Raw genomic sequence first — 25,290 nt, 5'->3', positions numbered from 1 at the left:
GAATTGGAGCATAGGTCGAAAAAGCTCTACGCCGTGTAGCTTCCAGGTGTACCTCCCCTAGGGCCCATTATATATAGGAGATTTTCGTGGGTATATCGAGGTGACCACTGATGGAGAAAAGGAATGAGGCAGTCCCTAAGATATAAAGGACCTTGGCCATTTTGAGCTCTAAATATCAGGATCAGTATCTTGTAAGAGATCTGATGTTCTATTGGTAGCCAATGCAGTTGTTGCAGAATCGGTGTAATATGGGTAACAGCCTGGTGCACTTTCGAGGAGGACAGACCATGGATGATGGGTCTTCAAGTACCTTCACTCTCTTCCTGAAACCACAGCAACACTCATCCAAATACCAATAAAGGCCAAACTTGGCCAACGTAACATTCTGGTGAGGTTTGGGAGAGAACAGACTATGGATGATGTGACTTGCAGTACCTTAACTCACTTTCTGAGACCACTGCGACCAATCAAGACCAAATTTGGCACACAGAGCCCCCATGACCCACTCTCCATCCTGGTGCAGTTTGGAGGAGGATGGACTACAGATGATGGGATTCACAGTACCTTCACTAACTTCCTAAGGCCTCTGCGAGGCATATAAATAACTTATAAAGACCAACCTTGATACACAATTCCTTTCTCAAATAACCCGGGCAGCGCCGGGTCCCCAAGCTAGTATATGATAAAAAAATTGTTGTAGATTTTTGAGCATCATTTTGCTTGCATAGGAGATTGGATTATATATTGAATGTTATCAATCTGTGGGCCATTGTTTGTTTTCCATTTTTGTTGACAAAGTTTAGTTACAACTAGAGTAGATGATATCTTTAGATTGAAGATCTCTATTGATATGCCATCTGTTCCTGATTATTTATTTCTCCCAAGTGCTCTAAGTGTAATTTCTACTTCAGTTTAAAAATAAGAGATTCACCTTCTTACAGTTCTGGAATGAATCTGTAACCCATCATCTCTTCTTTATAGTTCTTCTGTGTATTGTTTCCCCTGGCTTTTTAGCTTTTCAGCACAAGTTGTTGGTGTGGCCCGCACCCCACCCCACCACTTAGTCACTGCCTCCCCCCCCCCCCCCCCGTTTACTGCCAATTGCCACTGCTTGTACCCACTGCTGGGAAGGAAGGGCGGAGGAATGAAAGGAAGGGAAAAAAGGTATTTTATTTATCGTGTCAGGAGCAACCAGACATTTGCATTACATTTTTAACTAAACAAACAGACAAAACACAAAGTTTGCAAGCTTGGTAGTTGATTAAATGTCCTTTGACCAGTATCTGGCCACTTGGAGTGCCTCTGATGTTGCCGACAAGGAAGTCTTCCATTGTGCATGTAGCAGGGCTCAGGTTGCATTGCAGCAGGTGGTCAGTGGTTTGCTCTTCTCCACACTCGCATGTCGTGGATTCCACTTTGTAGCCCCATTTCTTAAGATTGGCTCTGCATCTCATGGTGTTCAGCGCCTTCCAAGTCGCCCAGTTTTCTGTGTGCCCAGGGGGGGAGCCTCTCATTTGGTATCAGCAATTGATTGAGGTTCTGGGTTTGAGCCTGCCACTTTTGGACTCTCGCTTGCTGAGGTATTCCAGTGAGTATCTCTGTAGATCTTAGAGATCTTAAGGGGGGGGGGGTAGGAAAAAGAAAGAGAAGGAGAGAGGGGGGTGAGGGGAGAGAGAAAGGAAGAAAGAGAGGGAGGTAGGAAAATGAGAGTGAAGGAGGGAGGGGAAGAGGAGAGGAGAAAGAATTATTTGAGTCTACACGGCCATATAATCCAGTTCAAATCTGATAATTTTGATTCGGAAACTGGATTATATTGCAGTGTAGATGAGGCAATAGCCTCTCCTCTCTTCCTCATTTACATGAAGACTAATATATTCAAGAAGCTTTAGCACAGAAATTTCCTTTTCCTCTTATATCTAATACTCATCACATTCAAGTATATAATATATTTAAGAATAAACCACCATTTTCCCTACCTCCACTTAATCATAATTTATTTAAGTTTTCTAAACAGAAGGGATTATTGGATTTGGTCCAACATAATATTTATCTGCTTCAGACCCTGATTTGCTTTTCTTAGAAGAGTGTTAAAGGGGCAGTGTGTACTGCTGCATCTCTTTATTCTCTCATTGGTGGCCAGTATAGTTTTATAGCTATGACATTAAGTAAGTTGAAACAATTCTAGAACAGGATAGTAGTTAGTAAAGGTGGTTTTAAAACGATGACAGAAGCTTTAGGAATATGGTAGAAAGAGCCAACATGTACACCCTAATAATCTCAGATTACTTGGCACACATTCTTCAACATTAATTGCAAAATGAAAAAAACCCTACGTATGCCTGGAAGTTACAAATGTTCTTGGCATAGATAAAATCAAGAATATGAAATGCACAGTATTTTCAGCTCAAGGAAACAAATGATCATTCATGTGCTACCATATGAAATTCCATGAAAGCTGTAATAAGAGGTGTGTGCATAAATGCAAAAAGATCTTTTAATTCTGTTTCTTATGAAATCGTATGGTCTTCCAGATGATGAGGAATTGCAACTCCTAGCAACCTTAGCCAACATAGCCAGCGATGAAGAATGCTGGGTGTTGCAGTTCAGCTTCTGAGGGGCTTCATATTTCACATCACTGCTTTAAAAACAAATATTACCAATTAATTTTCTATTTTACCTTTTAAAATGCAGGTACCTGTCACAGGATTTTTTTTTACATTTCTCCACTTTTATTTCAGAATACTTACATTCCTTAAACAAGTGGTCCCAACCAATACCTCTCTCCTAAATGTGTGCTTGACCTAAATCCAGTTGTTAGTTGTGACTAAAGTAAACCTAGTTAGTTGCTGAATTGTAATGTAATATTTATAATAATATTTATAACAGCAATGCTTTTGCGTGATATGTGATGTTATTTTTGTGATGTGTTTAATAATGTTTAATGTTTTATCATGGGAGTGTCAATTTTGATGTTTTATACTGTTTTTATAGATCACATTGAATTGTTGCCAACACTGTGAACTGCCCTGAATCCCTTTAGGGGTTGAGAAGGGCGGTATATATAAATACTCCAAATAAATAATATAATAATCTAATTAATTCAATTTGTCTACTGCGGATAGGTCTAGCAGTTTGGATTCATTACAGAGTATCTGTTGTTGTCTTAAAGACTAGCACATTTCATTAAATTATGTTTTCATGGATTGTAGCTCACTTTGTATGGTTTTGAAATCATTGTAGTCAATTTGTGTTGTTAGAGCAGTGTTTGTATTTCCTTTCTGTTTACAAGGAAAGACAAAATTACCTCTACATGAATTGGCTTGAATCTGAATGAGGTGTGAACTCTCAACCATAGGAAGTGGGTAGCCTGTATTACTGGTTTAGTCATATGATTGCTCCAGGGCTATCTGCAACTAGTGCGTACCTTGCCAGAAGAAAATATGAAGGAAGTCTTGCTGTCATAGTTAACTCTTCCTTGAATTAAATCGCTTTCTGAGCCCCTCTCCTGTCATCTCATTTGAACAAAAAAGAACCCCACAATTTCTAGAGTTCGGATGCTTGCAAGTGTTTTATCAAAAGAGTAATTTAAAAGTGACTGTACTGTGTGCTTCATCAAAAGGCTTATAGGAGGGGTTATTCATTTTAATCTGTATACCAGAATTGTATTGTCTATTAGTCATTTGAATGCTGCTATTATTATTATTATTATTATTATTATTATTATTATTTTACTGACAAAAAGGCACAGTATGTCACAGCGTCTAGGATAGTGTGATGTATTTTCGAATGATGCGCGCAGGTCCAAGTAAGGTGGCCTTTTGCAGTTGGCAGATCATGATTTTGTTGGGGTTTTTTTTTGGTTTTTTAAAATAATTTTTATTGAGAGTTTTAGTTGGGAATACATCTATAGAATGGTAATCATCGACATATCGAATAATAGCTAAAACAAAAAGTAGAGGGGGAGGGGGAAAAGGGAAAAGGGGAGAAAGAGAAGGAAAAAAAGAAAAAAATAAGAGGGGGGGAGAGAAAGGTTGTGAGGGGAATAGAAAGGTGAGACAGGGAGTGTTAGTACTCTTAATTACTGGTTGGTTTCATATAGCTTTGTTAGTATGTGTCTTGGTACATCACCCCTAGTAAATTGGCAAAATACTACAAAAATGTCTCCTATGTTTGTTGGAAATACCAAGAAAAGAGAGGCACCTTCTTCCATCTATGGTGGACAGGTGAGAAAATCCAAAAATTCTGGATAGAGATCCACAGAATCATAAGCAAAATATTAAACTTAAAAACGGAGATGAAAGCAGAATATGACCTACTGGGAATCCTAGACTTTGAAATTGAGAAGAATAAGGACAAGCTCCTTTTCCATATGGCAAGGCTGGTAATAGCCAGAAAGTGGAAGAACAAAGAAACACCGACAACATCAGAATGGAAATTAAAGCTAATGGACATAATGAATATGGACGTATTAACACAGCATATGAAAAACAAACTGATGACAGGGGTAAGCGAGAGGGACTGGTCCCCAGTCAAGAGATAGAATCATAGAATCAAAGAGTTGGAAGAGACCTCATGGGCCATCCAGTCCAACCCCCTGCCAAGAAGCAGGAATATTGCATTCAAATCACCCCTGACAGATGGCCATCCAGCCTCTGTTTAAAAGCTTCCAAAGAAGGAGCCTCCACCACACTCCGGGACAGAGAGTTCCACTGCTGAACGGCTCTCACAGTCAGGAAGTTCTTCCTCATGTTCAGATGGAATCTCCTCTCTTGTAGTTTGAAGCCATTGTTCCGCGTCCTAGTCTCCAGGGAAGAAGAAAACAAGCTTGCTCCCTCTTCCCTGTGGCTTCCTCTCACATATTTATACATGGCTATCATATCCCCTCTCAGCCTTCTCTTCTTCAGGCTAAACATGCCCAGCTCCTTATCTAGAAGCAAAGTAATAACAGGAATACAAGAGATTAGACAAGAAAGTAAACCCAATTGAAGACAAGGCAGATCATGATTTTGTTGATGTTTATTGTTTCCAAATGACAGCTGAGATATTTTGGAACGGCACCCGGTGCGCCAGTGGCCATTGGGACCACCTGTACTGGTTTTTGCCAGAGCCTTTGTGGTTCGATTTTGAGGTCTTGATAGCGGCTGAGTTTTCCCTGTTGTTTTTCCTCAATATGACTGTCACCTGGTATGGCGACATCAACAATCCAGACTTTTTTCTTTTCCACAATCGTATTGTGCTCCAAAACTTTGTCAGTCTGGATTCGAAAGTCCCACAGTATTTTTGCATGTTCAGTTTCCACGACCATTGCGGGTTTTTAATCCCACCAATTCTTTACTGCTGGCAGGTGGTACTTGTGACATAAGTTCCAGTGAATCATCTGGGCCACAGAGTTGTGTCTTTGTTTGTAGTCTGTCTGTGCGATTTTCTTGCAACAGCTGAGGATATGGTCCATGGTTTCATCAGCTTCCTTGCACAGTCTGCATTTTGAGTCATCAGCTGATTTTTCGATCCTGGCCTTAATTGCATTTGTTCTGATGGCTTGCTCCTGGGCTGCAAGAATCAGGCCTTCTGTCTCCTTCAGTGTTCCATTCGTGAGCCATAACCAGGTCTTCTCCCTGTCAACTTTTCTTTCAATTTTGTCAAGGAACTGCCGATGCAATGCTTTGTTGTTCTAGCTGTCAACATCTACATTGTTAATTAAATGCAGTTGTACTAGCCAGTCAACATCACTGCGAGAATGCAGTGAATTATGAATGGTTACGAGTTTTCTTGTTTTTCTGTCCAAATTGTCTAGTTCTGCCTGCGTCCAGTTTATGATGTCAGCAGTGTATCTTATGACAGGTATGGCCCAGGGGTTTATGGCCTTGATGGTATTGCCTCCATTGATCTTGCTTTTGAGAATTTTTCTGACCCTTTGAATGTATTCTTTGCTGACCACAGTTTTCACATGTTCATGTTCGATGTTGTCCAGCTGTAGCATGTCCAGATATTTATAGGCCTCTGGCTGGTGACATTTTATCGCTTGGCCATTGGGCATATTTATGCCCTCACTTTCAATGATTTTTCCCTTCTTCAGTGCCACTACAAACATTTGTCCAAACCAAACTCCATGTTGATATCAGTGCTAAAAATTCGGGCAGTGTTAGTCAAGAGACTGGATTTCAGTTTCACTTTTCCCATACAGATTCAGGTCATCCATGTACAGCAGATGTGAAATTTTGTAAGATCTCTGAGACATTCGATAGCCAAGGTTTGTTTTTTGTAAGATTGTTGACAGATTGATCATGGCAATTATGAAAAGCAGTGGGAACAATGAGTCTCCCTGGAAAATTCCTCTTCTGATATTGACAAGTCCATAGTTTTCATTTCCAACAAACAGTTCAGTTTTCCAGTGCTTCGTCATATTTTCAATAAAAGTGCCAACATTTTTACAAATTCCAATGTTGTCTAGGCACATGAATAATCCAACTGTGTGGGAGTAAGTCAAAGGCTTTTTTTCCCTTTTTTTTTTTTTGGTCAATCCATGTCATGTGAAGATTGCTTTTCCGGCTTTTGCAGTTCTCCAGAATCATTTTGTATTATTATTATTATTATTATTATTATTATCTCTCTACATCACTCCCAACCCCCCCCCCCCCCCCCCCCCCCCCCCGTCTAGACATACCCTACTCTGTGCATGCCGGTGTTTTTAAATTTTTTAATTTATTGCATCTGGCCCGCCCACAGTGTTTTAAATTTAATGTGTGTTACTGCTTATATGTTATTTGTATTGTTTCATTGCTTGCTTGCTTTGTTGTTGTACTGATGTATTTGTTGGACTTGGCCTCATGTAAGCTGCCCCGAGTCCCCTTGGGGAGATGGTGGCAGGGTATAAATAACAATTATTATTATTATTATTATTATTATTATTATTAGCTTTGTATTATTCTTTTGGTCAATGTTTCATCAAAATCAAACTACTTGAAAGTAGGTTTTGTAGGCATTTCTTTTTTGGTCTTTAGTTGACTCACACCTTTGTGTATAAATGTCTTCTGAAACTACTGTTCTATATTGTAAATAGCAAAATCAATGTTTGTTTTTTTCTCATTTAGTTAATGTAATATTATACTGAATATAAAAATTATGAATAAGATAAATTATAGAAAAGAATGGAACCAAAGATTAGCAGCTAAAACAAAAGCCTTCTTAAAGCAATGTGAAGGCCTATCAGTCTTAACATTTCCTAAAGAATGTCTTTTAAATTTCTCAGTCAGTTGTAGGGAGGAATGTCTGTTTCCAACAAATTGTGAATGCTATGCTTATAGCATTGCTGTTAATATGCTACTTCGGTTTTTTGTGACATATCATTACAGCATGAGATAGAAGTAGATTATGAACTTGCACTATCATTTTCAGCTAACTAAAGTTGCAAACTGTTTCTTTGATTTGTCATTGGCAGGGGTGTGGCAGCACAAGTCCAAAGTTCATTTCCAGTGTCAGTGTCTAGGGAGTGAAGCGCCTGCATTCCTTGAACAGGAGCTCTGTGCGTAGTTTGTAATTACTTGATAAATAATTGTTTTCTATAGAGGGAATAGCACTGGCTGAATAGTTCAGTGGTATTTTAAATCCCTAAGGATTTTGGTGTGCATATCAAAAGGTACAAAAAATATATTGTTCTTACTGCTGCTGCAAATAAGCAACTGGTTTCATTAAACCTGCTACTCTGGAAGAGAGAGAGAAATCTCTGTGCTTTGCTCTTGAGTATTTTTATTTTGTTTTGTTTTGCATTTCTTTTAGTGCAGCCCTTGTCAACTTGGCTTGCTGCTCACATTCTTCTGGTATCCGTTGTTTTAGTTGTTTCAGCATGCAGAAATGACTTGCAGGGAAGGAGAGAAACAGTTTACCTGCTAATAAGAAACACCAAACTTGCAAAAAAAAAACCCACACAATTCAGTGTTGCACTTGATTGGATTCAATAGACTCATTAATAATTTTCTTATTCATAATGTTGAGTTCAGAGTTATATTTAGGAAGAAAATAACATTGTTAATGGTAGAGGCCAGTACTGTTAAGATATTTAATTTGTAACATAAATGATCAGAAGGCACAATGCCTATAATTTGTGAGATTGTATCATTCATTTTGACCAAACTTAAATGAGTATTGAAGAATATTTGGGGTAAAATCTATTGCTCTGTGAGCAGACGTCCATTCATTGCAAATGTATATCTGATTCCCTTTTTCCACCTCCCTCTCTCTTCCAGATGATCCTCACAATCGTTAATGTACATTTAAGGACAACATAGGGACTCCAAGGCAGGACAGTTCAGGCCTGTAGTATTCTGTTGGTGAAAGTATTTTGTTTGAATCAATAATTGCTATTTAAATAATACCCTGAAGTAGGGTATTAGATGAATGGTTGACTCTCTGTGCACACACCATTTCAGAAAATGTCCTGCTCTCAAATGTCATGGACTTTCCTACCCACGATCCTAGTACCCCTTTCCTGCATGCTTTGAAACCTTTGGTGTAACATTTTTCAGGGCCAAGAGAAACAGGTGTCAAAAACAGGACCCCTTTCAATCAGGCTTTCGTTCAGGTCATGGGACAGAGACTGTCTTGGTAGCTATTACTGACGAAATTCGTCGTCAGTTAGACCAAGACGGATCAGCGCTATTGGTACTCTTGGACCTCACAGCTGCATTCGACACCGTGGACCATGACTTGTTGATTCATCAATTGGCTATGTCTGGTGTACGAGGTTTAGCCCTGAAATGGTTCAATTTGTTCCTCCGGGACCGGAGACAGAGGGTGGAGTGGTTAGGCCAAAGCTCGGAGAGCCCCTGCCTTTGCTGTGGAGTTCCCCAGGGTGCTATCCTCTCGCCCCTGTTATTTAACATCAACGTCTGGCCACTTTCTGGACTGGTGCGGACCTTTGGCATAGAGTGCTACCAGTATGCAGATGATACCCAGCTACTCTTGTGTCTTGAACCTGGGACAACCACGATTCCTGAGAACTTTAGGCTGTGTTTGGAAGCAGTGATGAGTTGGCTGCGAGCGAGCAGACTAAAAGTGAATCCTGCAAAAACTGAGATACCCTGGCCTGGCCAGCCACCAGAATTAATCCAGTCTCTGCCTGATTTCGATGGGGAAGCTCTGGTTCCGTCTGCCACTGTTAAAAGCCTTGGGGTTGTGTTGGACTCATTGCTGACGATGGAGGCCCAGATAACTGCCATAAGTAAGCAGGCCTTTTTTTATCTTCGACAGGCAAGGAAATTGGCATCCTACCTTTCGATAGAAGCATTGGCAACAGTAATCCACGCAACAGTCACCCCGAGGTTGGACTATTGCAACGCCTTATATGCCGGCCTTCCGAAGTCAACAACCCAGAACATTCGGATGGTCCAAAATGCAGCGGCCAGGCTGCTAGCGGGATCATCTATAAGATCCCATATTACACCGATTTTGCAACAATTTCATTGGCTACCAATAGAACATCAGATCTCTTACAAGATACTGATCCTGACATTTAGAGCTCAAAATGGCCAAGGACCTTTATATCTTAGAGACCGCCTCATTCCTTTTCTCCATCAGTGGTCACCTCGATCCACCCAGGAAAATCTCCTATACATACCAGGCCCTAGGGAGGTACACCTGGAAGCTACACGGCGTAGAGCTTTTTCAACCTATGCCCCAATTCTGTGGAACTCATTGCCTCCATACATTAGAGCAGTGTCGGAGTTGCAACCTTTTGTAAAGGCACTCAAGACTTGGCTGTTTGGTTGTGCATTTAAGTAACCAGAACTAATTTGCCAAATAGTCACTGTTGAATGTTTTTATGTTGAATGTTTTTATATTGTGTAAATACTATTTTAGACTGTAAGTCGCTCAGAGCACCTTGGTGGAGAGCGACTAATTAAGAAATAAAGTGAAGTGAAGTGAAGTGAAAAAGAGGGGGCAAGAAAATCTACTTTCCCGTGGGGCACATCTACATTGTTAATTAAATGCAGTTTCATACCATTTTAACTGCCATGACCAGATTGGACTAAATTCTCAGACATGTTAGATGACATGATCACATCGGTCGCACCAATCCCTGAGGAATACGAGCATTTTATTGAAATAGTGAAAACCTGCTCACGGGTCTCTACGAGAGGCTGCAGAACCAACTACCTTCAGGGCATTACTCCTGAAACAGCTGCCTTGTTGGAAAACTGTTACTGGCTCCACAACAAAGACCCATTAAGTGAGCAGACCCTTCAGGCAGTGCAGAGCTTTGTGTCCTCCGTCTCTGAAGCCAAGAAAGAACAGTGGATCAAGCTGATCACAGAGGTCGACATGGGCAGGAGCAGCCAGAAGGCGTGGAGGCTGCTGAGATGGCTAATACCCATGCCAACATAAAGGCAGATCAGATAGCACACCAACTCTTGAAGAATGGGAAACCCAACTGTGCCACCAAAGTAGGAAAGAAACCAATAGACAGACAACCAGAGATTGAGAACAACAACCTTCATGAATCCTTTACATCTACTGAATTGGACATGGCTCTCAATAAATGTAAAAATGGCAAAGCAGCTGGCCTGGATGATCTACAGATGGAACAAATCAAGAACTTTGGCCCAAAAGCAAGGCGCTGGCTGCTGGAGCTGATGAACAACTGCACTGCATCCTGTCAGATCCCCAAATTCTGGAGGAAAGCAAGAGTCATCGCCACGCTGCTCTGAAGGCCCAGATTGAGATTCCCATCTCCTCCTCCCCCAGTTGTTAAACCAATCCTTGCTCGGCCTAGGAGACTCATGGAAACTGCTAGGTTTTTGAATGCCCTTAAGGGCCTGGGAACTGTGTGTGTCACTCTCAATGAGCAAGTTAACAATTGTTGTCTGCCTTGGATGAGATTGCTCCCAAACGCCACCTTCACCCTCATCGGAATCACTCTCCTTGGTATACTAATGAGCTACGGCTGATGAAACAAGCACAAAAGCGGCTAGAACATCAATGGCGGCGGAAACCCGATAAGGTGCCAATGTCCACTTTTAAGGCTTTTCGCAAGTCCTATGAGTCAGCCGTCAAGGACACAAAAAAATCATATAATTCCTCCTTAATAGCCTCTGCCAGATCGCGACCAGCACAGTTGTTCAAAATTGTTCATACTTTGATTAGTCCGGCTCCCCCAGTCCAGAACCCAGCAACCATGGCTCCTACAGCTGCGGCATTCCAGAAGTTTTTTTACTGACGTGGCTTAATCATAGCCTTTTGGTGGTGGAGGGACGGAGGTGCAACAGTGATCAACACTGACAGGGAGAGTGTGTCTCTGTTGGTGCTTCTAGACTTCTCAGAGGCTTTCGATACCTTTGATCATGGTATCCTTCTGGAACGCCTGGAGGGGCTGGGAATCAGTGGCATTGTGCTGCAGTGGTTCCGGCCTTAGGCAGTGGTTCCGGTCTTAGGCAGGTCCCAGGTGATGGTGCTTGGGAATAGCTACTCCTCCAAAAAGGTGCCATTCTATTTCCAATGCTTTTAATATTTACATAAAACCACTGTGAGAGATCATCTGTAGGAATGGGGCAGGATGTTATTAGTATGCTGATGACACCCAACTATATTCTCCATTCCTTCAAAAACAACCTCAGCTAAGGATAGCATGTCACTTCTGAATGAATGCCTGGAGGAAGTAATGGGCTGGATGAGGAAAAAATTGAAACTGAATCCAGAAAAAACAGAGGTGCTTGCCATCAAGGGTCCTAATCTAGGGATAGAGGTATGTCAACCAGTCCTGGATAGGTTTACACTCCCCCTGAAAGATGGTGTTCACAGCTTGGGGGTGCTCCTTGATTTGTCTCTCCAAATGTCAGCTCATGTAGATGCAGTGGTAAGGAGTGCTTACTGCCAGCTTCAGCTGATATGCCAACTGCATCCCCTTCCTAGATTTGGAGGACCTGGAGATGTTATTGCACGCACTAGTAACCTTGGTTATGGGAAAATCTAGGAATGAGCATATTACACCGATCCTAAAGTCACTCCACTGGCTGCCAATTAGTTTCCAGGCAAAATACAAGGTGCTGGTTTTGACCTTCAAAATCCCACATGGTTTGGGTCCAGGTTAGCTATAGGATTGCCTTCTACTGTACAATTCACCTTGAACACTTAAGTCCTCTGGGGGATACCTACTGCAATCAGTCACTGTCAACCAGAGGACCTTTTCATCGGCCTCTCCAAGACTCTGGAACGACCTGCCGGAAGAGCTCCAACAGCTAGATCTACTGTCGGAATTTTAAAACCATCTAAAAACCTATCTCTTCCAACAGACCTACCAAGCCAGTCGAAGCATGAATTTAAAATTCACACCCTATGTTTTGGTCTCTGCACTTTGTGAATAATGTGTATTTTATAGAAATGCTTTGATATGTATCTTTTATGAAACTGTATTTTAATATTTATTTATTTATTTATTTATTATTCGAATGTATATGCCGCCACTCCCCTGGGGTTCGGAGTGGCTTACAAAAACAGGCTAAAATCGAACACAATTTAAAACAATTTAAAAACAGCAATATCAAAGATCAAAGGCCTGTCGAAACAGATATGTCTTACATGCCCTGTGGAAAGCTGATAAGTCCCGCAAGGCACGGATTTCAGGTGGCAGAGTATTCCACAGTGATGGTGCCACTGCTGTAAAGGCTCTGCGTCTGGTTGCTGTTAGACGCAAGGTCTTGACACTGGGAATTTCCAACAAATCTTGGTCTTCAGAATGGAGGGATCTCTGGGGTTGGTAGGGGGTGAGGCGGTCCCTCAGGTACATCGGCCCCAGACCATGCAAGGCCTTAAAGGTGAGTACCATCACTTTGGAAAGTGATCCGGTGATCAATTGGTAACCAATGCAGCTGCAGTAAGATTGGTGTTATGTGGCATCTCATCGGAATTCCCACAAGAAGCCGAGCAGCTGCATTTTGTACCAACTTCCAGATCACCGACAGAGGAAGGCCAATGTAGAGGGCGTTACAGTAGTCCAGTCTTGAGATGACCGTAGCCTGGATCACCATAGCTAGGTCGTCCCTGGACAGATAGGGGGCCAGCCGTCTAGCCTGCCGCAGATGAAAAAAGGCGGTTCTGCTAACAGCGGAGACCTGGGCCTCCATCGTCAGCAGAGGGTCCAAAAGGATTCTCAGACTCTTTACCAATTATGATGGGCGTAGCGCCTCGCCATCCAGGGTAGGCAGCTGGATATCCCCACTGCCCAGTTGTGTTTGTAGACTTTTTATAGTAGTTGTGTCTTTTTGACTATGCTGTGACGCGCTTCTAGCCATGTGGAGAGGTGGGTAAGAAATAATAATAATAATAATAATTATTATTATTATTATTATTATTAAACAGCATAATTGTAAAAAACATACATTCTCTGTAGACGTCTAAATTACAGATTTAAATATAATGTTCCACAGTTCTTTGCCAGTGAACTGCTGAGATCCTTGGAAACTGTTAAATGTGACACAATGTTCAAATAATTAAAACCAAGAAAAAACAAAGCTAAAGAGGAATCTGTCTACCAATGTATATCAAGTAGCAGAACTTTGTAGAAAGGTGCAGACTTGTATTAGGGACTGCAAGTAAGCTTGGGCTCTCTTCCCCATTATCACTCTAAATTACATTATTTCTGTTTCTGACCTGTAAGTGGATGTTTGTGTGGCAGATATAATCCATCCTTTGTCTCATATGAGTGAATGATGAATGAATCAGTTATGAATTTTTTATACTATAGTTCTTAATTTTGGGGGCAACTTTTCAAGCATAGTCACAACCAATGTAGAAGGACACTGTTTTTGAATATTTTGAAAGCCCTATAAATTCAGGAGTTGTTTAGTATTCCAAAACACTGTCATTAAACGTAACAAGTACTTTTGTTCTCCTAAGTTGCAATATTATTTCTTAGTATGTTGTGTCTTTTTTGTGTTGTATTTTGAATGAGTGAGGTAGAATTTTTGAGTTTAGTATGTTGGATAAATTATACCTTGCTATCCCTCTTGTGTTACAGGCTTCCCTGCAATAGTTATGAACACTCGATTACGAGCATTGGGTGGGAGAATAAATAACATTTGTGCATCAGAACTACCAAAGGACCGTATCCGATCTGACATAGTTTGCAATGTCCACTTTCTGGATGGTTCACTACGAAGCTTCAAAGTTAACGTAAGTTTTGAAAATTTAATTCACCTTTGAGTGAATTAAAATTAAAATCACATTTTAAAATTACCTACCTTGATCATGGCTATTTCTACAAAAAAAATCATTTTTGGGATATACTTAAAAAGCAAAGGTCCCAGAATTATCGTTTTCAAGGCAATAGGTTAATTAATATTTATTTCTGAAATCTCCCCAAAAAAATACAGCTTATGAATCATCACATTCTGTAGTTATGATCAGACTTGGGGGGAGGGAAAGTTTCTTAGAAAATGGCTCAGTATACCAAATTGCTTGACAGTTTGTTCTGAAACTTCTCAAAATAGAAAAGATCAGTCTGAAGATATTCTGTCTCAAATGTTGAAGTAAAAAGAGTAATAAATGCTTAATTTTATAGAAGTACAGTTTGATAAGTATTTCTCAATTATTTGAAAGGTTTTTCCCTGATGATTTTACAGGGGTTGAACTCATGATAGCTGATGTTTCCATTTTAATGTGTTTCTGCGATGTGTGTGTATGTTAAGTCATAGACAACTTCAACTTTATGCTTTATTTTTTAACAACAGTTTAAAGGGGGGTTTTATAATACAGTTTTCTAGTACTTACAGCCTGTGATTGATGGCATGGATTGTCATTATGTGCTTAACACATTCCTGAGTGGCATGATCAGTTAGTTGACTGCTTAGAGTAGTGGAATGAGGGCTCCTTAAGGGATGATAGACATAGGGCTCTTCCACACTGATCGCTTAGATAGGTTTGGAACTGGTTTGGCAATGTCTGTTTCACTGTGTGGATGATTAGATTGACATTTCTGGAATAGGTTCAATGCCAGGAAACCATTACGACACCACACACTGTATAAATTACTTGATGGAACTTATCATCCTTCCATGAATTGGTATTTTCTGCATCACATTTTTTTATCCCTCCCTCAAAATGTGAAGGTATTTGTTTACTTATTGGGTTTATATCCTGCCTTTCTTCTAGATTCTTCCACTAGAAAAACCATAGTTATATGAAAACACTAACTGTCTGGAATTTGGATGAGTTCCCAGAATACTTGAATATTTTAGGAAAAAAAAATGAAAGTTTATTGAAGCATGTCCTTTGGACAAATTAGATAGGGACTGATTGTTCAAAACATCTAATTCAGCTTATTAATATGTGTGTATATGTGTAAGTCAGAGATGGAATATGGGTACCAAAATCCTTCAATTGTTAAATTGGACTGGAATTTTATTGATGCTAACTGCACAAATGACAGTCCTTAATGGGTGTGAATCTCGGACTTGAAAATATCCTTTCCTACTTCCCCTGTGCTTGCCTTTACTTCTACCAGCATTGTTATGCTGTGTGCAGAAACTAGAGGGCTCCAGTCTTATTCTTATACGTGAGAGGTTCTGTTTTCCACGTGCTGTGCACTTTAAAGTTGTTCATAAATGATATATCAAAATATGGTTGCCTGAACAGACTGTGGCCTCCACCTGTGTTATGAATGGTTTCTGAAGATAAATTTACAAATACTGTATAGAAATAATTGCTGTTATGATGGGGGGGGGGGGGGGGGGGGTCTGTGACCAAAATAAACCAATTCATTAAAAAGTGTAGATCTTCCTTTTATTTTTTGTTAAAAAAATCTCTGTTTCAAATGGGATTATTAGTGCTTCAGAATTTGTTTTACTGTATTAGATTACTTCACTTAATATCTCTCATTTTATTTACATTTTTAGAAACAAGATATTGGTCAGGTGTTGTTGGATTTGACCTTTAATCACATGGGTGTGACAGAGAAGGAATATTTTGGTTTACAGCACTGTGAAGAGTCAGCTGTTTCACCAGTAAGGAATCCTTTTAACATTCACAGTGCAGCTTTTGCTGTCAACAAGCTACTTCACTATTTTTTTTTCCTTTTCTTCCCTTGAACTTTTACAGAGATGGCTTGAATCTGATAAGCCTATCCGGAAACAACTAAAAGGTAATTAAAATGTCCTTGTCATATTCAGCCTCCAGTGTATATGTGCAATGTCCTGCATAAGACTATCACCAGGCTGTGGCCTGAAACTTTTTTTAATTTTATTGATTTATGGTGTATACAGGGGGGAAAAACAGAAAAAAAGATTTACAAAAGAGTATGCACATTTACAGAATAGTATACAGTCAGTGCTCGTTAACATGAAAAATCAACTTTGACTGTACAATTATTATACCTTAACATTTATTATCCCTCTAACCTCACACCCATGAACCCAACCCTCATGATCTCCGATACCACTCAGTATGGATCACATAACTAACCCACAACTACCTGCATGTCTTCTTTCACTAAATCCCCTTTATGGTGATCTTCAAATCTACTTTTGTCTTCTTTTTGAAATATCCAATTGCCAACCTCCTTCTTTTTTTTTCTTTTTCTTTCTTTCTTTTTCTTTTTCTTTTTTTTTTTTTTTTTAAATTCTTCTTTATTTCCTCCTCTGCTGCTATTTGTCAGTTTGGCCATTTGGATATAATCTACTAATTTATCTCTCCAATCCTTAATAGTTAACTCTTTTTCTTCCATGTTTTAGCTATTATTAGTCTCACAGCAACAAAACAATACTGACAAATTTCTTCATCTCCTGCCCTAATACACCTTCTAAATATTCCTAATAAGCACATGTCCACATTTTTCTTGACTTTTTGTTAATCATTTTGTTTGTTTCTATCACTACTTTTTTCCAGAATTCTTTAACTATGCTACAGGTCCACCATATGTGGAAAAAAGATCCCTTCACCTTCTTACATATCCAGCAAGCCCCTTCTCGTGTTTTCTCTATTTTAGCCAGTAACTCTGGAGTTATGTAGGTTCTGTAAAACATTTTAAACATATTTTCTCTAATTGAGCTGGCAACTGAAAATCTAAACCCCTTTTCCCAATGATGTTCCCATTCAATATTTCTACCTAAATCATAACAGTTTTTATTTTGTTGTCTACTAAATTGTATTCTAAAATATATTTGTAGAGCATGGAGATTAGGCCTTTGCTGCCCTTCTTGAAGATACTTTCTAACTCTTATTTGTTAGAGGCAAATCCTACTTTTGCATCCTTCCTAAATCTGTCATATAGTTGGAAAAAGCTGAATCAATCTTTTCACCCAGATTCTTCTATAACTTTAAATATCCATTGCCCTTGTTCTTTGACCAGATGATCCTTGTATATGCCGGCGTCAGTATGTGTAGCCGGTCTCTGAGCTGCTTCCAGTGGGAGTGGGGGTGGCTCCATTTCCTCTTATTCCTTTTCCATGTTGCTAAAAGGCTGTGTTGAAAGTATTATAAAGTGTGCAAAATTATATTGTTCATTGAATGGTTTTGGTTGTGTTTGGTTGGTGGGTTTGTGCCTTTAATTGTTGGAATGCTTGTGGTTTGGGTCTTATCAATTGGATGCAGGTGAGGCTCATTACTGTTGTTATTATAGTTTGCATCTGCCTGTAGTCTCTGGTCTGGTCTCTGGGTGTTTCTTTTTGTGTCTACTATGAAGCTGTAATAAAGTAAGCTTCGGCTGTAGTATTTTTATTTGATATCATAACTCTGCTGACAAGCTGGCTCTTATTGCATGCCCATTAAATTCTTTATTCACCTTATCATCCCATAGATAGGCATGCCATCAGCTTCAGCTCCTCATGCGGGGACATGAGAGAAGCCTCCCATAAGGATGATAAAACATGAAATCATCCGGGCGTCCCTTGGGCAACGTCCTTGCAGACGGCCAATTCTCTCACACCAGAAGTGACTTGCAGTTTCTCAAGTCTCTCCTGACATGATAAAAAAAAAAAAACCTTTCCAAATGACTGGGAAGTTTTAGGTTTTTTCGGGCTATATGGCCATGTTCTAGAGGCATTCTCTCCTGACGTTTCACCTGCATCTATGGCAAGCATCCTTACTACCTCTGAGGATGCTTGCCATAGATGCAGGTGAAACGTCAGGAGAGAATGCCTCTAGAACATGGCCATATAGCCCGAAAAAACCTACAACAACCCAGTGATTCCGGCCATGAAAGCCTTCGACAATACTTTCCAAATGAATTTGACTAGATCTCTTTTCCAATTTCCAAACACCTTTATTCCCTCAATAGTTGGTAAGTTTTAAAACAAAAACAACATTTTGGGTAATACTATCACTTTTACCACTGCTATCCTCCCTAACCATGTGAGTTGAAGTCTTTGCCAATTTTCAAGATCTCCTTTTATCTTCTTCAGTTTTGTCATAGTTATTTTGGTAAAGTTTACTATTTTTGTTACTTAACCATAGTCCAAGCTATTTTACTTTCTGGACTACCTTACAATTAGTTATTTTCTCCAATGTAACAATATTGCTTTTAGATAGGTTCTTAGTTAAAAATCATCTCGCCTGTCTGGGCTGATTGCCAAGGGGCTGATGACATCATATGCTAATGTGACAGGCAGTGCTGCCAAACAAAATAAACAGCCAGATACTAACACTCCCTCTAGTGGTCTCTCTGAGCAAATCCTTCTGGAAATTAGATCTATGATCCAGGATATAAAAGGAAGTATGGACTTATTGAGGGAAAGTGTCACAAAAATAACAGAAAGACAAAATATTGTGAAAAATAAAGTGACCAAACTAGAGACAGAGAGCAAGTCCCTGAAAAAAAGTTTGAGGAGAACAATTTTTTGAATTGAAGCGGGGGGGGGGGGGGGGGCAGAAGCAGAACAATTTGTTTTACAAGATCAAATGAATTTATTGGAACTGAAGGTCAATGAATGCTCAATCAGAATCAGAAACTTGCAATAATGGTAAAAGGTCGTAAAATTCTGTTTCTCAAGAAGATACTAATGAAGCTGCTGAGAAAAATAAAAGAATTGACTTTTTTGGTGACAACACTGAAGCAGAAAGGGGTTACCTTCCGATGGCAATACCCCTGGGGATTATCATTCTATAACAAATATAAAAGACACACCATTCTGGACATATCAAAAGCAGAACAATTTCTACAAAAATATAACAGGGAATTTGAGGAGGACACTGATTGAGAGTAGATATAGCCCCCCCCTCCCAAAAAAAAAAGGATGCAGAAGGATCAGGTTTCTTCGATGGCGTCGCAGAGCCAACAAGCAGAAGGGGAAGAACAGAGCCACCAGAAGGGGGCAGATGATGATGAAGAAGACGTCGATGAAGATGAAGAAGCAGAAGAAGAAGAAGAGTCGGTTTCAGAGACTGTCTAATGTTTTGGGGGTATACAAATAAATGGTAACAAGATGTGGGAAGTACTTGTGGATAGGGGAGGGAGAGGGATGAGATTGTTAATAGATGAAATTACATAGGTTAAGTACTATATGAATGCAAACGGGCTGAATAATTGTATAAAAAGGAAAAGGGGTTTTCACTTCTTACATAAGAATAAGGTAGATATAATTTGCATTCAAAAATCCCACTTTATATCAAAAGATAAAAAATTTATTAGTCCAAGATAAATTAGGGCAGTTATTCATGGCTTGTAAAGAAAACTATTCTATATAAATAAATATCTAAAACCAGAGAAAATATATGAGGACCAAGAGGGCAGGATACTAATTGTTAAAGTGAGGTATCAACATAAACCTATTCTATTAGTAGGGATTTATGTGCATAAACCCAAATCACATTTCAGTAGGGGATAGTGAAATGTTGTGGTTAGGGGATTTTAATGGAGTAATGGATACAAAGTTAGACAGGAATTATTTTTTTAAAAAGGACTCCAAGGAAGGGAGACTTCCTACTAGAAGATTTAACACTGGGAATTATATGATCTATGGAGGATACAAAATCCAGATAGAAGGGAATATTCATACTATTTCCTTAGACACGACTCGTCGTCCAGAATAGATTATATATATGCAACTAAGGATTTGGTAATCAAAACAGAGAAGGTGGAATTCCTTCCCATTGTGTTTACAGACCATAATCCTATGCTGTTACAATTAAAAGGGGGACTTTGGGAAAGGAGACTGGAGACTAAGGAGATCTTTAAGGAAAAGATTAGATTAGGAATAAAAAAATCACATTAGAGAGAACAGTAAGGAAGACATAGTGGAAAAGACAGTTTGGGATGCAGGAAAAGTGGTGGTAAAAGGTTTATTAATTCAATAACAAGCTATTTGGTGTAAAAGAAGAAACAACATGCAATTAGAGATGCTTAGCAAAATTAGGGAGAAAGAAAAAGAATTAGAAAATCCAAAGGTGGATAAGAAAAAACCACAAGAGTTAGCCAAAGTGCAGCAGCAATATTATTTATTTATTATTTTATTTATTTCTTGCATTTGTTAACCGCCGCTCTCAGCCCTAGGGCGACTCGCGGCGGTGTACAGTACAAAAAAGGACACATTACAAAGGAATCAGAACAACAACTAACATCACTAATACATAACACCTAACTTACACTAAAAATCCGCTCCGTCATATTTATGGAATCATAGTCAATCTCGTAGTCATAATTCAATCCGGTTGTCGTTACCCGTAACATAGCACTTAGTTGAAAGCCTAATTAATTATTTTATTTATTATTTATTTATTTTGGGTACTTTTACCCTGCCCTTCTCAACCCCCGAGGGGGGACTCAGGACGGCTTACAAAAGGCACAATTCGATGCCTATACAAAAATTATACATAGTGTACAAAACCATAGTTAAAACAATTATCACAGTTAAAACAACCATAACCATCAATATACATCACATCATATAAAAACTATTCACATGCTCAGTGTTCGTCTTTCAGAGTTCCAAATTCCATTCCATTAGTCATTTCCTGGCCATTCTCAAAGTCCTTTCTTTATCTTCATGATTGTCCGAATGCCTGGTCCCAAATCCATGTTTTCAGTTTTTTCCTGAAGGAAAGGAGTGATGTCGCTGATCTAATTTCCCCGGGGAGCAAATTCCACAGGTGGGGGGCCAACACCAAGAAGGCCCTGCTCCTCATCCCTGCCAACCTCATTTGTGATAGTGGCGGGGTCGAGAGCAGGGCCTCCCCAGAAGATCTTAGACTCTGGGGTGGGACGTAAAGGGAGATCCGTTCGGACAGATACACTGGGCCGGAGCCGTATAGGGTTTTGAAGGTCAAAACCAGCACTTTGAATTGTGCTCGGAACTGGATCGGCAGCCAGTGGAGCTGACACAACAGGGGGGTGGTATGCTCCCTGTATGACACTCTGGAGAGCAATCTGGCTGCCTCCCGCTGGACTAGTTGGAGTTTCCGAACAGTCTTCAAAGGCAACCCCACGTAGAGCGCGTTGCAGTAATTTAATTGGGATGTAACAAGAGCGTGGACCACCGTGGCCAGATCAGATTTCCCAAAGTACGGGTGCAGCTTATTCCTATCAAATGAACTAGAAAGGAAAATTATGTATAACAAGCATAATTTCTTTGAAAATGCGAATAAACCTGGCAGACTCTGGGTATGGCAAGTGAAAGATCATAGGAAGAGGCCATTAATAACTAAGATAAGGTACAAAGGAGAAATAACTATGAACATATGAAAAATTCAAAAAGTATTTAAAGATTTATTTATTTATTTATTTATTTATTTGGTACACTTGTATACCGCTAATATCTCAGCCTATACGGCGACTCATTGCGGTTTACAGCATATTTAAAACTACAATATTCCAATATAAAATATAAAATTAAAATATAAAATACATACATATACATACATAGTATTGGGCCACCAATACAGACCAGAACATCTCATAATTAAAGTCACAATCCAATTCGTTGTCCGAGATTGCTAATCCATGATCAAAACATCATCACGTCGGGTTAGCCGAAAACTTGCTGGAACATCCAAGTTTTCAGTTTTTTCCGAAATGCCATTAGCGAGGTGGCTGATCTTATTTCAGTAGGGAGGGCATTCCAAAGCCGCGGGGCCACCACAGAAAAGGCCCTATCTCTCGTACCCGCGAGCCGCACCTGTGAAGCAGGCGGGATGGAGAGAAGGGCCTCTCCCGAAGATCTTAGGGTCCTGGTGGGCTGATAGGCCGAGATGCGTTCGGATAGGTATGTAGGGCCAGAACCGTTTAGGGCTTTAAAGGTCAAAGCCAGCACTTTGAATTGGGCTCGGTAGCTAATCGGTAGCCAGTGGAGCTGGTACAGCAGGGGAGTTGTATGCTCCCTGCGCCCTGCTCCTGTTAATACCATGGCTGCTGCCCGTTGGACTAGTTGGAGCTTCCGGGCCGTCTTCAAAGGCAACCCCACGTAGAGAGCGTTGCAGTAGTCAAGGCGGGATGTAACCAGAGCGTGGACTACCGTGGCCAAGTCAGACTTCCCAAGGTACGGTCGCAGTTGGCGCACGAGTCTTAACTGTGCGAATGCTCCCCTGGTCACCGCCGAAACCTGGGGTTCCAGGCTCAGCGATGAGTCCAGGATCACACCCAAACTGCGAACCTGTGTCTTCAGGGGGAGTGCGACCCCATCTAACACAGGCTGTAACCCTATACCCTGTTCGGCCCTGCGACTGACCAGGAGTACCTCTGTCTTGTCTGGATTCAATTTCAATTTGTTCGCCCCCATCCAGACCGTCACAGCAGCCAAGCACTGGTTCAGGACTTCGACAGCCTCCTTAGTAGCGGGTGGAAAGGAGTGACAGAGCTGGACATCATCTGCGTACAGATGACACCGCACCCCGAAACTCCGGATGATCTCGCCCAGCGGCTTCATGTAGATGTTGAACAACATGGGGGACAGTATTGAACCCTGAGGAACCCCACAAAACAAAGGTTGTGAGGTAGAACAGGAGTCCCCCAGTAACACCTTCTGAGACCGACCCTCGAGGAATGACCGGAGCCATTGCAGAGCAGTACCTCCGAGACCCATTCCCGCGAGGCGTCCCAGAAGGATACCGTGGTCGACGGTATCGAAGGCCGCTGAGAGGTCGAGTAGCACCAACAGGGACACACTCCCCCTGTCGAGCTCCCGACGGAGATCATCCACTAAGGCGACCAAGGCTGTCTCGGTACCATGTCCCGGCCTAAAGCCAGACTGTGCCGGATCTAGATAATCCGTGTCTACCAAGAATGCCTGGAGTTGTGAGGCCACCACACGTTCCATGACTTTGCCCAAAAAGGGAAGATTGGAAACAGGCCGATAGTTTACCAATTGAGTGGGGTCCAGTGATGGTTTCTTCAACAGCGGTTTTATCACAGCTTGCTTTAAGCTGGCTGGAAAAATGCCTTCCCGAAGGGAGGCATTAACCACCACCTTAACCCACTCGGCCAATCCCCCTCTGGCCTCCTTTAGAAGCCAGGATGGGCAGGGGTCTAGGATGCATGTGGTAGCTCTCATTCCTCCAAGCACCTTGTCCACATCCTCGGTTTGAACCAATTGAAAAGAATCCATCAAAATTGGACAAGCAGATGCTCGTGTTACATCCTCAGAGACTGCCGTTAATGTGGCGTCCAGTCCAGAGCGGATCAAAGCGACTTTGTCTGCAAAGAACTGAGCAAAAGCTTCACAGCGAGCTGCCGAGTCATCAGGGCACCCATCCTGAATGGTGGGTTTTAATAGGCCTCTGACAACTCGGAACAGTTCAGCCGGACGGTTCTTTGCAGACGCAATAGTGGCCGCAAAGAAAGTTTTCTTTGCGGCTCTTATTGCCGCGGCATATGACCTTAAAAAGGACACAAACCGTGTTCGGTTTGGCTCGCTCGGATCCGAACGCCACACGCTCTCTAGTTCCCTCTTCTTTCGCGTCAACACCGCCAGCTCCTCAGTAAACCAAGGGGCTGGTTTAGTTCGGCTACTTGAGAGGGGACGTTCTGGAGCGATCGTGTCTATTGCCCTAGTCATCTCCCCATTCCAGAGAGCGACCAGGGCATCAACAGGATCACCAACCGAGGTGGCGGGAAAATCCCCAAGAGCCATCAGGAATCCTTCCGGATCCATAAGCCTCCTGGGGCGGACCAATTTAACGGGTCCTCCACCTCTGCGGAGGTTAGGGGGTGCAGTAAGTCTAAAGCTGACCAGGTGGTGGTCGGTCCATGGCAACGGAGAGATGGATAACTCCTCAACACCGCCACCTTCCTCCCATCCCTGACAGAAAACCAAGTCCAATGTATGTCCAGCACTGTGGGTGGGGCCAGATACTTGTTGGGACAGCCCCATGGTCGCCATGGTAGACATGAAGTCCTGAGCCGCTCCCGTTAGGGCAACCTCGGCGTGGACGTTGAAGTCCCCCAGCACAAGCAGCCGTTGGGACTCCAATGCCAGGTCCGAGACTACCCCCGCTAGCTCAGGTAGGGAGACTGTAGTGCAGCGAGGTGGACGGTACACTAACAGAATCCCTAATCTGTCCCGGTCACCCACCCTCAGGTGGACGCATTCAAAATTTGTTGACTGCGGGATGGGGGTCCTGGTCAGAGAAATAGAATCTCTGTAGACTACTGCAACTCCGCCTCCCCGCCCTCCGGATCTCGGTTGGTGCTGCACAGAGAACCCGGGTGGACAAAGCTGGGTCAAATTTACACCTCCCGCTTCGTCCAGCCAGGTCTCTGTGATGCACGCCAGATCTGCCCGTTCGTCCAGAATTAAGTCCTGGATGAAAGTTGTTTTACCGTTGACAGATCTGGCGTTCAACAGCACCACTTTCAATCCAGAGGGACCGCCATCCTGGTTACACCTACTTACCGTATCAGGAGACCGATTTGGAATTACTAATGTTGTTCTACGTTCCCTAGGCCGAATTAAAGGTCTCCCTTTCCCGTATCTCCCCTTCCCCACCACGACTTCTATGGGGACTCCTCGGTTAACGGAAGCCTCTCCCTCCTCCATGACGCATTTGATACCTATAATAATAAACCAAGGATCATTGCGGTTTGCATGCCATGTTACAATTTCAGTTTGCCATGGCTTTGTTTTCCAAGTGTTCCCCGGTCCTGTTGAATTATATTCGAGTTCCCCCGTGCTATTCCATTTCTTATGACCCACATATGCAATTAGCAACCAAATTAACAGATGCCAAGGAGTGGGTGGTAACATGGGTAGTAGTTGTTAAGCACAGTCAGGGGCAAGATTAAGCTCTTGGAGTACAGATGGAGACTTATTCAGCACAACACAGTAGAACAACAATTAAATGCGATGGCTTGACAATTAACCCAAGGTTTTAGATAAG

At 41.4% G+C, this 25,290-nt stretch overlaps 1 protein-coding gene across 4 annotated transcripts in view; it reads left to right on the top strand.

Annotated features, from left to right (window-relative positions):
* PTPN3 (protein tyrosine phosphatase non-receptor type 3) overlaps positions 1 to 25,290 on the top strand; it is a 147,575-nt gene that overhangs the window by 21,354 nt on the left and 100,931 nt on the right. For 3 of the 4 annotated variants that reach the window (XM_060781441.2, XM_060781443.2, XM_060781440.2), the window contains exons 2-4: positions 14,009 to 14,163; positions 15,885 to 15,992; positions 16,087 to 16,129. In XM_060781441.2, the coding sequence (XP_060637424.2) occupies positions 14,009 to 14,163; positions 15,885 to 15,992; positions 16,087 to 16,129 (306 nt within the window). The remainder of the gene's footprint in view (positions 1 to 14,008; positions 14,164 to 15,884; positions 15,993 to 16,086; positions 16,130 to 25,290) is intronic. The other variant, XM_060781442.2, reaches the window with a different exon arrangement.

Source organism: Anolis sagrei, chromosome 6 (assembly GCF_037176765.1).
Source record: "Anolis sagrei isolate rAnoSag1 chromosome 6, rAnoSag1.mat, whole genome shotgun sequence".
Taxonomy (NCBI): domain Eukaryota; kingdom Metazoa; phylum Chordata; class Lepidosauria; order Squamata; family Dactyloidae; genus Anolis; species Anolis sagrei.
Note: the sequence above shows the minus strand (reverse complement) of the source record. Positions and strands in the feature narration are given on the sequence as shown.